The sequence below is a fragment of the Helianthus annuus genome, chromosome 6, assembly GCF_002127325.2.
Source record: "Helianthus annuus cultivar XRQ/B chromosome 6, HanXRQr2.0-SUNRISE, whole genome shotgun sequence".
Taxonomy (NCBI): domain Eukaryota; kingdom Viridiplantae; phylum Streptophyta; class Magnoliopsida; order Asterales; family Asteraceae; genus Helianthus; species Helianthus annuus.
The window spans coordinates 131,434,027-131,449,890 of record NC_035438.2 but is presented as its reverse complement, the minus strand read 5'-3'; the positions used below and the strand labels follow the sequence as shown (position 1 = coordinate 131,449,890).

The following is a 15,864-nucleotide window of genomic DNA, read 5'->3' as shown; positions in this document are numbered from 1 at the left end:
AAGCTCAACTGGTAACAAATCGATACTAAAACTTTGATCACATAACCGAATACTACAACCACGAATGACTTCACTGGTTTCTATTAAATTACCATTTGCAAATTCTGTTGAGTACTTTTTATCTAGCTTACTTGCTTGAGAACACAGAAACGGTTCAAAGTTTTTCGAAACAAAACTCAAGTCAGCTCCAGTATCAAATAACACGAACATAGCATGGTTATTAATTAAGAACGTACCAGTAACAATTGCAGGATCTTCACGAGCTTTCCCAGCATTCAGCTCAAATCCTCTACCTCTTGCACGCTAACCTTTCATCTAAGGACAGTTCCACTTCAAGTGTCCATGTTCCCCACATTCAAAGCATCCTACGAGCTTGACTCCATCCAATGTGCTAGTAGCGTAGCACTCACGGGTCACATGCCCAAATCGACCGCATCTGGTGCATTTGTTTTGCTCATCACCCTGAGTTCTCTTCATTGAGCCACTCTTATCATCCCTGTTCACTTCTTTTTCTTAACCACTGGTGTTAGCCGCAAATTCTCTACCAGAACTGTGTTTCTTCTCACGCTTCTCATCAGAATCCTTCTTTGAACTCTCAGACTTTCGCTTCCACGAATCCCCAGATCTACGCTCAGAGCGCTCCTATCAATCGGATTTCCTGTCTGCATTGACTTTCACTGACGACTTCCCAGTCTCGTCCTTTTTGTTAAGGCCACTTTTGCAAACGGCATCATCAGTCAATGATTTCGCCATGAAGTAGCTTCCAGATAGGTAGTGGGTTTCGCTGATGTGACCATACTGCGAATCTGTGGCGCCAGTCCCCAAATATACCTTTCAATCTTAACATAATCAGGAGTGACCATTCGAGGAACCAATCTTGCCAGATCGTTGAATCGAGTCGTATGAGCTCCGACATTCAAACCTTCCATGGTTAGATTCCAGAAATCTGTCTCAATCTTCTGTAGCTCACTACGCGGGCAATATTCCTTAAGAAGCATCTCCTTCAGTTCGTTCCAAGTAAAACCATAAGCAGCGTCTTCTCCCAAAAAATGAACTTGAGCGTTTCCACCTGGATAAAGCTTCGCCGAGAAACGAACATGAAGCATACCTAACCCTCTGATCAGCTGCACAACCGCTGATTGCCAATACAGACTCCATCTTCTCAATCTATCTAATGATATCAAGGGGTCCTTCAGCACCAGTAAATGATCTTGGGTTACAACCCTGGAATGTTTTGTACGTACATCAAAGCACTGTTCACAAGATTAATGAAAAATCAAGATTACTCTTAGAGTCTATCATAACACAAGAAGCTACTAAAACTTTTACAATCATTATTCTACCTGGAAGGTTTCCAGTTGGTACTCCACCGAAAACATACGCATTCGTACCGCGTCCACGTCCTTGCCACGTAGTTTGGTTAGCTTCGCGATGTTCCAAGGCAGTGTTAACGTGCTGAGCAATTAACTGCGCCAACTCCTCGGAAGTGGTAGGTAATCTAGTACCGTCGGTAGAGGGACGTGTCTCACTTTTAGTGGCATATTGACGTCTCTATTATTGTAACAATAACGACAACGTAAGACAATATTTAAATAATTCAATCATTAAATGCGAGTGGATTAAACAATACACATGTAATCATAACCACATAACAATTAGAATAATTTAACCAAAAACCCGTTATATGATATTTTATCATGGAAATTACATCGCTTGTTCGTAGTTTACAAAGGACTAACAAAATTTGGTGTGAATAAAATCAAACAGCATCAACAAGTTCACCGAATTTGCTCCTAAAATATCTAGTTGGCATGTAAGCCTAAATAGGGTTACCAAAAGAGACAAGGAAACAAAACAACCATCTATCACTTAAAACCTAGAAACTCCAAAACTTTCCTAACTAGCTCCTCGAGCTCCACAATCCTCCAGTGAATCTGATCCATGGCATTGTCATCTAACTCCTGAATCTCATCATACCAATCCATCTGGCCTTCAAGATCCTTCATCTTGCCCTTTGTCATCGCTAAGTCTCCGCGTAAAGCAGCGATCTGACGATCATAGTGAGAACATCGGTCAACCCAAACTCCTTTCTGCTTCCTCAGTCGTGGCTCTAGACGTCGATGCAATGTCTCCAACGGGTCAAGTTCTCTTCCTACGACGAGTATAAACTATTAAAGGAGCAGTAGAAACTCGTGACCCAGACTGCGGAATGGACGACTCGGATATGACTGGCGGAGGGATCTCAGACGTAGGCTCCACAGTAGCGGTGGATGGGACTACCAATGGCTCTAAAGGTCGAGCCGTCACAACAGTGGCATCCACCACCGGTGCTACACCAAAGGATCCTCCAATCATAGGTATACCTCTATCTAGCTCATCGACAATAGGCACAGTCCCGGATGATTGACCAATCTCAAAAACTAAGGGAGGAACAATCGTATCATCAACGTTAATCTAACCTTTACTCGTATGGGCGTAAGGTGGGTCAACCTGACTGGAAAAAGCAGTGAGCCTAACATAAAATGACGAGGTAAAACCGGCCATGTCAAGAAACTGTGAGGTAGTATATGGTAACTCTGGTAAGACTGAGGTCGGAGAGGTCTCGAATTCTAGCTTGCTCTTGGAGTCGTGAATCTCGATAATCTCGTGTGAGTGCGGCATCTGTGACACAATGTAACCGTACTAAGTAAGTGTGCGTTCAAATGAAAAATAACACATAAGACATAAATAAACATATTAACACGTATGCACATAAACTCTTCATAGTTTTCATACATGATCAAAATCCATGTTTATTTTAAATTATTGGCTTCATGAATTTTGGGATAAATTCTCAAAATTCTTCGGTTGAAGTCTAGAGTTTTCTAAGAAAACTTCTAGTTCGCTAACAACCATTGGTTCTGATACCAACTTCTGTCACACCCCAAAAACGTCGCAATGGAAATACGAATGTGGCGGTGACGAAGGTTGATACCCATAAGTATCTTAGTGGACGATGCAATATTAATTTTGGACAAAACAAATTAATTAAAACATAAAGTTTAAAGTTTAAACATAACCACAACCACCACCTACTTGTTTAATAAACCATTGCATCAACTACCACAAGACAAGCCAAAATCTCGAAGCCAAACTCATGTACCTGAAGAACACATAAAAATCAAGTGTCAACACAAAGGCCGGTGAGTTCACAAATTCAAATTGTAAACAATTTGTTTTAGGAAAACTTTCTTATTATGAATTTTATAATAAAACATCCATATATAATTAAGAAAGTCATTTTTATTTCCTTATAAAAAATGCAAGGGTCAGTTCTCTGATCGCAAGCGTTTTCCCTCAAAACCTTCGACCCAAATCATCTTCCCAAGATTTTATTTGTATATTAAATTTCTAGCATCAAGTTTTCAGATTCATAGGTTTGCAAGGCCTACGACCTATATATTAACAACAAGGGTATAATCAACACTTGACAATCACAGAATATCAATTCGTGATCTAACTTGACATGGAGCAACCGATCACGACAGGGTGGTCAACCCGATAAATCTATCAATGTCACACCCTGACTTTTGCGGAAGCGTGGTTATTGGTGTAACTTCTTAATACCATAGCATTCAATCATAAGATTGCTATATGATAAGACCAAAAGATATTCATCCATAAAATTTAAGTTTGAAAGTACCACAACATACTTGTTTGAAAAGTTGACACCAAACTTAAGTTACAAACCAGAACATGTTCAATTGAGTTCAACAAGACTCGACAAAAGATCTTAAATAAAACCGGGTTTAGAAACATGTATCCCGTCCAAGACTAGGATACATCTTCTAAACTATACGACCACGGATGACATCTTTTATTTAAACGCAGCTTGAGACACATGCACACACCTGCCAGATCCCTTAGTTCCCTGAAATACATGTAGTTTAAAAATATCAACAAAAGTTGAGCGAGTTCATGTGTTCGTGAGTATGTATAAACCTTTGTATTCAATGTATGTATGAAAGTCCCGGTATGATAGCAAACAAGGAAAAGATCACCAATGGTTTGCAAGGCCACTGATATGTGTGACGGTGTAGGAAGACTCAAACCTAGCAAATTTGTACCGGGCTTCCGGCTAGAAGACATAGTCACCACTATGGGCCACCCTGCCCTCATGGGTGTGGGCTCGCTACACCCAAATAGAACTATCACTCATGCCCATCGGTCCTACAAGAGGATTGATGGCCTCAAGTATACACCTACCCAATCACATGATCTATGGTTCTTTCCTAGGCTAACCATACCAATTGTATTGTAAGTAATCCTTTTGTAACATGTATTTCACCCCCGAAGTAAATAAACAAAACAGTTTAAAGAAAAAGGGAGGACATGAACTCACAGTATCGTGTCTTCAGTACTGGCACTCAAATCTCCTCAGCAAACACGACGACCTACGGTGTACTAACGTCTATTAGAGGAACGGGTCGTGCCTTTGATTAGTATTTACGTTTCTGTGTTACGTTTCTTATGTTTCCAATATCATTCCAAGTTATAATTACTTGTTAAAATAATAATTATTTTACCCTCAAATTATATTTAGTTTTGGAATAATGGTAAAACAACATTTTGTATCAACACTTCTCGAGTATTTTATTTTCGTAATCCCTTCCCAAGGATGGGGGTATCTTATATATGTATATTTGTATTATTGTATAATATATTTCCAAGTCTCACTTTAGAAAATATATTTAAACTTATTTTGTCCAAATAATGTATTCCAAGGAAATATGTATTTTTCCCAAAAATTACATATCTTCTAAATATCTAAGAAAATATATTTTTACTTTCAAAAATAATATATTTTCACTTTGTCAAAAATATGACACAACTTTGTAATATTTACAAAAATCATATTTTCACTTCTTGTATCTAAAATAATATTTACCAAAGATATATTTATATGTATTTCCGGAATATTTTATAAGTTACGTTTTTGCGTTCGATTCCACAATATTGTGTGTGTAACTTATATATTTATTCCTTGATATTCTTGGTATTATTTTGGATAGTAAATTTCATGGTATTTGTTAAGTTATATTATTTTACCCTAAAATAATATAGCTATTTCACCAAGTATACAAATAATCACACAAGTGTCTTAATATATATATATATATATATATATATATATATATATATATATATATATATATATATATATATATATATATATATATATTCAAAATACATATATTTACCCATTTTTATTTATAAAAACAACCTCCAATATTTGCATTTTTGTAACAAAATGCAGAAGAAAACACGAAGTTTTTGTTTTGTTGGGTTTTGAGTCTCCATCGCCACCGAAATTTAAATTATGGTTAAGGGGATTTTAAAACCATTTGGTTTAATTATTGGTGGTCATTTGGTTCGTTTTTTTTTTTATTAGTTATCCATCAAACCAAAACGTTCGGTATGGGCTAAATATTTTTAAACTATATACCCATTTAATGAAAACTAGTTTTTTCTTTTACGTCGCACGTTACGGCGAAACCGAGCAAACGATAATGTAAAAATAAAATATTTTGTTTAGAAAGTTAAACCATTAGGACGGTTTACTTTATTATCGTACTGTTTTATTACATCGCTCAGTGATAGCCATCTCCTGAGTCAACGGTCACTAGCCGTAAGAATTTTAGTTGTTGAAGACGGGTCGGCAAGCTGATCAACCCGATTCAGAAACAATATATGTTGATTTATGATCCACCATCGCTAGTTCAAGTTTGACAACTTGAATGGTGTCCTTTATAATCTAGAGTTGAGTCGACTGGTATCTTTTGCGTCTCGATTCGAGTTTAGAGTTGCCCAACGATTACTTTGAGTGGTGAATTATGTATCTCAATATATACTGTTGTCTATCCGTTTTTCTATTTTTCTATTTGAATTTATATTGCTATCTGTTGCTTACTCTGATTTCCATCACTCAAGACTCATGGGTGAGTGATCAGCTCAAATCAACTAGTCAACATATCAAGGATGTTGACCCATACACCAGTTGTTAGAATACTTTTAAGTCCGCTAATTCATCATTTCGTAACAGGTCAGCCATTCTTGAAAACCAAAAGTTAAAAGCAAACTACACATTGTAAAACCATGTGATTCTTCATTTTCAGGCTCCAGTTCCACAGGCACTGCAACATTCTACTTTTCGGCCATCACCTAACATATATGTACAAAGACAGATTAATTAAAATTACTGAATCTTGTAATCGAATGGGTAAAGTAAAAACTACTTGCAGCCTGTTCTTTGGCGTTTGACATCCTCCTCTTTGTAAATATTATTATTTACAAACCATTATTGAATCTTGTTATGCTTGAATCGAATGGGTAAAGAGGAACTGAACTTACTTTGGCGTTTGACTGTAGCATACCCCTCTTTGGTATCTTCTTCTTCTTCTTCATCATCACCTTATAACATATATATATATATATATATTATTTACAAAGAAAAGATACATTAATTAGCATGGTTGAATCTTGTAATGATCATTTGGGTTAAATAATAGGTAAAAAAAGTTACTTGAACTTCCCCAGCACATGACCTCGTCACCCCCGACATCTTTATACATGGTAGGATGTTTGCATCCGAGGAATTCTGTCTTGAACTGCTCATCAGTCAGGTCCGAGAACATGTTCAAACCCTTCCACCAACGTGCTGAGCTTCTACTATTAAAAGCCTCTATTTCACGGAGGTTCTGTTTGAAGGTTTGGAATCTACTTTCATCCTCTTCTTTGGTAGCGTAATCTTTGCCCCACTTTACCTTCCACGCCAAGAATTTTTCCCTGTCACTGTCGATTGCAGACATTGCACCGTTCGCCCCTCTCTGTATTTAACCAAATAAGCAAGCGATTCAAGGAGACTTATTTATAACAAAAATCAAAGCACATGTATATGTAACCTAAAAAACAACTCCATCAAAGAATACGTAACCAAAATAAGTCATCCGCCGTACATCCAAAAACCCTACCTTTCGTCTCAACCTCAACGGCGGTGGTGCTTAGGTGGATGAAAGCGTGACGGGCAATTATGTTAAGTTTTTTTTTGTCTGTTTATCATTTATCTAACCCCCCCCCCCCCCCTTTCCTAGGTTTAATATATTCCTAAAAGTTACAAACAAATTATAAAAACTATGAACAAATAATAATTTTCTTTCAATTTAGCTTTACTAGTAATCCAAATTGCATAAGGGGCACACTTGGAAAATACAAAGCTCCTTGGTGGGCCCATACCGAGTCAAGTCAACTCCGTGTAACGAAAGGTGACTCGATTGTGAGACCTTTATTGAGACCTAGAAAGACCCGATGAACCAAATAGCAATCGCAATATTGAAGATTCACTCATAAACAACAAATGTGCTCGCATGCACCTGTGGGATTTCTCGTGGCCATCAATATTTGTACCACTACTTAGAACAACTCTATCAATTGAACACTCGTGCTAGCATTGTGAACCTCCGCCATAGACTCGTAAATCTTAGAAAGGAATCTAGAAAGAGTGTGATGCAGAGCAGAATCAAGTAAATAATAAAGAGATCATTCTCAAAAAAGAAGATTTGTAATTTCCAAATTAATAATATGTTACATGAGGTGTCCTTTTTTTCCAATTTACAAATAAAAAGAATACACTGGTAATTCCACTCAAAGATTCACGGCCTTTATGCTGATCAAGAAAAGTGCTGAAATTTGACAAAATTTGGGAAAATCCTGATTGGTGAAATCAGAGCCCTTTTTCAATAAAGTTAGGCCTGACAGCTGGACACGATGGTTTGCCATAAGATCCGGCTCGTCGGGAACTTTCTGTCCACTATTTGTGGGCCCCTAACTCCAACCGTAGCCCAAGGTACGTCGATTAGTGTTTGAGCTCTTTCTACCTTGTTATTGGACCCGGTCCTCATCAGAGTGAGAGGGAGAGGGAGAGAGACAGAGTGAGAGAGAGAGACAGAGAATGTAATTGTAATTGGTAGAGATAACGGCTAAAAAGGATATGAAGTTTAGGAAGGAAAATGGGTGTGGAGCTCATAAAACAAAACGCATCACGAGACATAGAACAATAAACTATACTTGATCTTAAATTCCTAACCCTGATTTACAATTTTAAACATCAATAATGTGTTGTTCTTACCATGAGTTCGTATTGATATTGTATCTCATGGTGCAAGAGGTATTTTGTCTTGTCAAAATCATCTACATTTTTACAATCATCTAAAACAAAGCTTGAAAGAAATCAAAACATTATATTGTCTAGCTTTAAAAACATAAAGATATAGTATACCCATGTTACAATTACCGTAAACAATCAAATCTAACTGTCTAGCAACTAATCTTAAAAGTGACGATAAACATGATTTTTGAAAAGAAAAAGAAAACAATACGTACCGGATGTTGAGTCAAGAACTGATCCTCAGGAACAAGCAAAGAATCATCAAGCCTAGGCCTCTTTGGTTTAGGTTCTTCAGGCAGTGTAGCTTCCTTTGGAGGTGCTGCAGGACCTAACATGTATATTATTATTATTATTATTATTATTATTATTAACAAACCATTATTGAATATTGTTATGCTTGAATTGAATGGGTAAAGAGGAACTGAACTTACCTTGGCATTTGACAGCAGCATGCCCCTCTTCGGTATCTTCTTCATCATCACCTTATAACATATATATATATTATTTACAAAGAAAAGATACATTAATTAGCATGGTTGAATCTTGTAATGATCATTTGGGTTGAATAATAGGTAAAAAAAGTTACTTGAACTTCCCCAGCACATGACCTCGTCATCCCCGACATCTTTATACATGGTAGGATGTTTGCATCCGAGGAATTCTGTCTTGAACTGCTCATCAGTCAGGTCCGAGAACATGTTCAAACCCTTCCACCAACGTGCTGAGCTTCTACTATTAAAAGCCTCTATTTCACGGAGGTTCTGTTTGAAGGTTTGGAATCTACTTTCATCCTCTTCTTTGGTAGCGTAATCTTTGCCCCACTTTACCTTCCACGCCAAGAATTTTTCCCTGTCACTGTCGATTGCAGACATTGCACCGTTCGCCCCTCTCTGTATTTAACCAAATAAAGCAAGCGATTCAAGGAGACTTATTTATAACAAAAATCAAAGCACATGTATATGTAACCTAAATAAATAACAACCCCATCAAACCCTAATTATAACTAAATTAGTAGGCAGGTTCTTGATAAACACCTAATCGAAACATAAACCAACACGAATCAAACCCTAATAACTTAATTTTGAGAAATAACTACAAAAACACCGAAACCAAACATATAATGATCCGATCAAACCCTAATAACTATTTCTGAGAAATAACCAGCAGACAGGATAAAGGATTTACACAAAAAACACCTAATCGAAACATAAACCAACGCGAATCAAACCCTAATAACTATTTCTGAGAAATAACCACCAGACAGGATAAAGGATTTACACAAAAACACCTAATCGAAACATAAACCAACGCGAATCTAACCCTAATAACTATTTCTGAGAAATAATCAGCAGACAGGATAAAAGATTTATACGAAAACACCTAATCAAAACATGAATCAAAGAATATGTAACCAAAATAAGTCGCCGCCGTACATCCGAAAACCCTACCTTTCGTCTCACCTCAACAACGGTGGTGCGTATGTGGATGAAAGCGTGATGGGCAATTATGTTTGATTTTTCTGTCTATTTATTGACCCGTGTATTACACGGGTTAAATAATCAAAATGACATAATTTATAAATTTCTAAATATATTTAAAAACTAAAATTACGTATTACGTATAATGATACAAAAAAGGGTAACACTTGTATAATTCACAAAGAAGTATTTGGAGATTTATAAATTATAAGTGTCATATATAATAAGAAAAAAAGGGTTGTATAATTAAGAGTTATATTCAAAAATTATATATATATATACTAGTCACTTACCCGCGCGATGCGGCGGGAGTGGTATCACTTAAGTTGGTGAGTTTAGGGCTATCTACGGGGATGTAGTTTCCAATGTGGCTTGTGACGATGATGGTGGTAGTGTAGCAGAATGTGATGGTCGGTTGAGGCCTTCTTCAGCGGCGAGAATCAGCGATTTGCGGCGATTGGTGGTTTCGTGATGGCGTTTGGTGGTTATTGTGCGACTCAGGAGAAAACAAAGAAAATTGTTTGATTCTAGTTATGTTACCTGAAATAGACGGACTACCTAGGCTTTTGTTGGTTCAAATTGTGATACAAATTCACAAATAACTAACATTAACTACTATATTGTAAGATGTACAAAACATAGTCAAAAATTTCCCAAACAGTCTTAGGTTTGTAAGAGTCCTTAATCTTGAATTCCTAAGGTTTGGAACTGAAATTTGTCACAAAATAAAGGATTTCCTTCAATTAGTTTCTTAAGTTCAACCAGCATCATACCTCGAGCAGATTTAGTATCTCCATATTTGGATAATTGTTCATTCTCCCTAAAGTAGTGATCTATAAAAGTCAGTCAGCAAAGGCGCGATAGATGATGCTTAATACAAAAATTAAAGTAAGATAAATAAGTTCGTTTACAGACAAATGGTTACAAACAAATCAATCGAGTCGTTAATCAAACGATTAAACGCATAAACAAAACAATAAATATGAATTTGTACATTCTGATACATATCTACTTAGAGGTGGCGGTTTTTTTATTTTTTTATTAGCCATGCCGCTGCGCTCGTTGCGGCTGCCCTCACCGCGCCGCTGCGGCTGCACTTGTTGCGCTCGCATGCTCACTGCACCGATCAAATTTTAGTAAAGTACACGGATGGTAAGCCAGAGACAACTGAGGTGATGGCACCAAGCAAGAATGACACAGTGCTGAACACTGCTGTTCCCTATTACCCTGCATATATCAAACAAACTTGCGATTAGTTTATGCACAGCTATTCATAATCATTTTATCATGAAATAAGGATACCTGAACAAATGTCTCGCTCGACCAATAGTTTCCCTTGACGCATTATGCAAGGTTCGCTCGGTCCAACAACTCAAGCAAATGTTTTCTATGTTTTTTAGGGGGAAGATGGGTGCTTCTCTCCACAGGGCATACAAGACACAGGTTGTTGGCGGAAGCCCGCCAAATTTAACATATAAAGTTTTTTTATATGTTAAATATGGCGGGTTGCCGCCAATAACCTGTGTTTTGTATGCCCTGTGGAGAGAAGCACCCATGTTCCCCCTAAAATGCAAAGAAAACATTTGCTTGAGTTGTTGGACCGAGCGAACCTTGCACAGGCTCAGTTTTTGCATCACAGCCTCAAACACTTTCAGTTCAGATAGATTACACAGGCTCAGTTTTTGCATCACAGCCTCAAAACACTTTTACTTCAGACAGATTAAGAACACAAGCTCAGCTTATGCATCATAGACTCAACACTTTTAGTTCAGACAGATTAAGAACACAAGCTCAGCTTTCGCATCACAGCCTCAAACACTTTCAGTTCAGACAGATTAAGAACACAAAATCCGGAGTACACAACAAGAGTAATTTGCCACTAAACTTAAACAACAGATCCAAAGACAGAAAATAGTTACAGATCTAATGTTGTTTAACAGATCTGCAAGAAAAAACCCTAAAATTTAACAGATCTGCAAGTAGAAAATAGGTACCTTTAAAGCATGATGTACACGTGTTTTAAGCACAAGAAACAAATATGTAACCTGACAGGCTCAGCTTATGCATCATAGCCTCAAACACTTTCAGTTCAGACATATTAAGAACACAAGCTCAAAAGAGATAAACTTACAACTCTTTAAAGCCCATTGTACAAACCTGTTAAGCACAATGGAAGACCCAGATGAAAATAGTATTCTGAAATGAAATAAAACACAATTTGTTAGGAATACAAATATAACAAAACTGAGCTTTAAAAGTAGCGTTAAGTTAAACTGACACTAACTTGCAATTAGACGGTTGAATTGATTTTATAAATGTTGTTCATACTATGTAGCAGCAAACTGAAGAAGGTGAAGGTGGGTGTGTAGTGTTTGTAGAAAGTTGGATAGAGTTTATGAAGCTTAAATCTACTATATATAACCTCTAAAGTAGTTGTACTTTTGACATCTACTTTTTAAACCTGAATATATAATGTTAAAAATACTAAACATCTACTTTTTAAGTTGACCAAGAAAAGCTGTAAATTTAAACAAAATAAGTAGATGTACAGACTGAATTCTGACCACTCACCTCTTTTCAGCAGCATTCAGCAGCAGACTGCTGAAGTCTGACCACGGTTCACCTCTTTTCAGCATACCAACCACTGTTGACAACTATTCCCTCTTTTCAACCTCTTTTCAGCAGCAGACTGCTGAAGTCTGACCATAGTTCACCTCTTTTCAGCATACCAACCACTGTTGACCACTATTCCCTCTTTTCAACCTGTGCACATAACATCTTTTAGTTGGGCTTGTTCAAATATTAGTACAAAACCAACTATATGTTTTGACCCGTTATTGTAGATATCAGTAGTCAGTAACTTACATACGAGCAAGAAGCTTTTCAATAGCATCATCAATTGCATCTTCAAATGAGGAATTGATTGAGAGCAAAGTGTAACTTGAGTTGTACTCCCCACAAAAAAGATTAAAAAGATAATTATTAACATATTACAAGGTTAACTTGCAGTTCTTAATCTAGTGTTGAAATAAGAAGTTTCAAGTAATCTCAAACTTTATATTAAAAAGAGCTTATTTCAAACAGTAGATAAACCTTAACACTATAGCATTTTAAATATTAGTACAAAACCAACAAGATGTTGGTTTCTTGTTTAAAACCAACAAGATGAAGTATATCTTGAAACAAAAACACAAAAATATTTAGAAAGTCATATAAAATATAATACACAATTCCAAATCATTTCGTACCGAAATATTACCAGTTTTGACCCATTACCCAATCCGAAGAGGCGTACCAAATAATGTCTTATCCAAGCAGAAGAGTACGATCCTTTACCTGGTCATAATTGCGACTGAGAATGGCTTCTCGGGCCTTCTCACCAATCTCCAAAGCCTTCATCTCCAAAGTAACTTGCCATTCGGGATGTAACTTGAGTTGTACTCCCCACAAGGAAACATAAGCCAGCTCTAAAATTCTTATAATCAAATGAAAATGACAGATTCAGTAAAACAGTAAAATAAACATATTTCTTTCTAAAATTCTTAACTGTTTACAAATGTTAAAAAGATTATTCTTTGAACATAGTTATAATTGTAGAAGTCCTTTGGATAACTTTTATGGACTTTAAGAAGTCCTTTGGATAACTTTACCGATTAAAACTCAAAACTGCACCCCTGTATTCGATAACTTTACCGATTAAAACTGAGCTTAAAAAACGTAAGATGCTAACAGTATCCGATAACTTTACCGATTAAAACATGACTAAAACATAACAGTATCCAAATGTTAAAAAGATTATTCTTTCACAAATCAAGTAGAAAAAAACCCTAAAATTTAACAGATCTGCAAGAAAATAGTTACAGATCTAATGTTGTTTAACAGATCTGCAAGAAAAAACCCTAAAATTTAACAGATCTGCAAGTAGAAAATAGGTACCTGAGATGTGAAAACGCCGGTGAAATTCATCTATCTCTAGGGTTATCGCCGGAGGAATAAACCCTAAAATACAACAGATCCAAAGACAGAAAATAGTTACAGATCTAATGTTGTTTAACAGATCTGCAAGAAAAAACCCTAAAATTTAACAGATCTGCAAGTAGAAAATAGGTACCTCAGATGTGAAAACGCCGGTGAAATCCATCTATCTCTAGGCTTATCGCCGGAGAAATAAACCCTAAAATTCAACAGATCCAAAGACAGAAAATAGTTACAGATCTAATGTTGTTTAACAGATCTGCAAGAAAAAACCCTAACCATTAACAGATCTGCAAGTAGAAAATAGGTACCTGAGATGTGAAAACGCCGGTGAAATCCATCTATCTCTAGGGTTATCGCCGGAGAAATAAACCCTAAAATTCAACAGATCCAACTCAAATTTCAAACCAAAAATGCCGAGAGGTAAAAAAGATGTTACCTGAGATTTGAAAACGCCGGTGAAATCCATCGATCTAGGGTCATAGCCGAGAAAGAAACCATAATATTTACAGATCTAATGTTGTTTAAGATCTAAGGGTTATCGCCTGGTGAGATCTAAGGGTTATCGCCTGGTGAGAGAGAGAGAGAGAGAGAGAGAGAAGAAATGGGGCGGATGTGAAAGACAGAAACCCTAATGAGCTGTTAAGTTGTTTTTGTTCTCCGGCTTGTTTTGTGAGTGAGGGTAGAATAGGAAAAGCAAATTATGTTGTGCTTTAGAGGATTGTACATCATGCTTTAATGGTGTTTTAATGGAATTTTTTTGGACATTAAGAAGTCCCTTGGATATGTTTTATAAAGTAGTATAGATATATTCAAAATACATATATTTACCCATTTTTATTTATAAAAACAACCTCCAATATTTGCATTTTTGTAACAAAATTTATGGCAAAGTTTACACTGAAGAATATAGTTTAAGACATACTTGTAAATACTTGTTTAGAAAATATTTTCTAAGTGTTTATATTTTTACAAAATTTTGCCATAGTTTCCCCTAAACATGGAGGTGTCCATGCTATCAAAGCATATCATTTTTTTTCAAAAATCATCACAACAATCAACAATTAATCAACTTACACTTACCAAGTGCAAAAACTACTCAATTTACATAACAACATGAACTTGATCTTTCACAAAAACTTGTAGTAACTTGGTAATGTTTTTAGTAGGTCTAGTTATCCCTTAAAGTGTGTTTATTTCTTTAAAAAACTCATTCTTAAAGAATTTAAGTGTTTACAACTTGTAAACATATTTTACAAAAATGTTTCTTTGTGAGATCTTCTTGTTTCATGAGTGTTTATACGCTTGTTTTACCACTAAAAATAGTGTAGGTTTAAGTAAGAATCAAGTTCTATTAAAAATCATATTTTTGAACTTGGTTCTTTTGGAAAGTCATTCATACATCTTGGATCCATAAGTTTACTAGCTTACTTTGTTCATTATTTTCCAAGAAATCATCTTTTTGTTCAAGTTCATGCTTATGTATAAGGATGATCTTCTTGTGTTAACACATAATCATCCTCTAACTTGCTAAATTATGTGTTTAATCACAATCTAGCAAGCTCCTTATGATGATCAACATCATAATCTCAAGTAAACAACAACAAGTATCATACATATACTTAAACAACATTATTTCAACAAGATTTCATCATATGTAAGCTTTATGTTTAAGATTTATGATTATGTTCTTTAGTGTTCTTGTGATTTACAACATAATATATCTTTTAACCAACTAAATTTAGAAGTATCAAAGGGTTGTGAGAGTCTTACTACTAGCTCTAAGCTAGGGAAGAACACTTGATGAAGAAGATGATGAAAATGGTGGATAGAAGCAATTGATGGAGGTTCTTCAAGATTAAAGAGAACCAAGCTTCACAAGACACCTTCTTACACCCTTGAGAGTATATGGAATGAGTGGATGATGGATGTAAGGTGGTGGTGGTGGCGGCACTATGTTAGGCCGAGAGGAGAGGGAGAGAGTAAGAGAGTGGTGTGGTGTTGTGAAGTGTGAGGAATGTGATGATCTCTAGTATCCATATGCCATACTTATAACCATACTTCTCAATATTATGTCCACAAGATCAAGCAAGATCCAATATAATAAGAAATAAAATCTTTGAGGTAAGGTGGTGGAGGTATGGCCGATTATAGCATGGGGGGTCTAAGTGTAATTTTTGAGCCAAGTAGTTAGTTTATGGTCCAAAA

General features: G+C 36.1%; 1 protein-coding gene and 1 long non-coding RNA gene across 2 annotated transcripts; both read right to left on the bottom strand.

Moving 5' to 3' along the window:
• Window positions 1-5,979: 5,979 nt before the first annotated feature.
• Window positions 5,980-9,721, bottom strand: LOC110865957. Its single transcript, XM_035974009.1, has 7 exons — window positions 9,637-9,721; window positions 8,790-9,093; window positions 8,635-8,685; window positions 8,419-8,531; window positions 6,563-6,866; window positions 6,391-6,450; window positions 5,980-6,201 (listed from the first exon to the last, which is right to left on the bottom strand). Exons 2-7 carry the CDS (start codon window positions 9,073-9,075, stop codon window positions 6,152-6,154), a joined length of 864 nt encoding a protein of 287 aa, XP_035829902.1. The 5' UTR covers window positions 9,076-9,093; window positions 9,637-9,721; the 3' UTR covers window positions 5,980-6,151.
• A 4,096-nt stretch (window positions 9,722-13,817) lies between these two features.
• On the bottom strand, window positions 13,818-14,152 carry LOC118479469. Its single transcript, XR_004859654.1, has 3 exons — window positions 14,096-14,152; window positions 13,968-14,030; window positions 13,818-13,855 (listed from the first exon to the last, which is right to left on the bottom strand). It is a non-coding gene; the product is annotated as an uncharacterized LOC118479469 (long non-coding RNA).
• Window positions 14,153-15,864: the final 1,712 nt, after the last annotated feature.

Bases quoted from the DNA above. Each gene is read 5' to 3' on its own strand.
- LOC110865957 (XM_035974009.1), bottom strand. From the start codon at position 9,075: ATGTCTGCAATCGACAGTGACAGGGAAAAATTCTTGGCGTGGAAGGTA. The intron at 8,686-8,789 runs GTAACTTTTTTT...ATATGTTATAAG, and splicing joins CATGTGCTGGGGAAGTTCAA to GTGATGATGAAGAAGATACC. The intron at 6,451-6,562 runs GTAACTTTTTTT...ATATGTTATAAG, and splicing joins CATGTGCTGGGGAAGTTCAA to GTGATGATGAAGAAGAAGAA.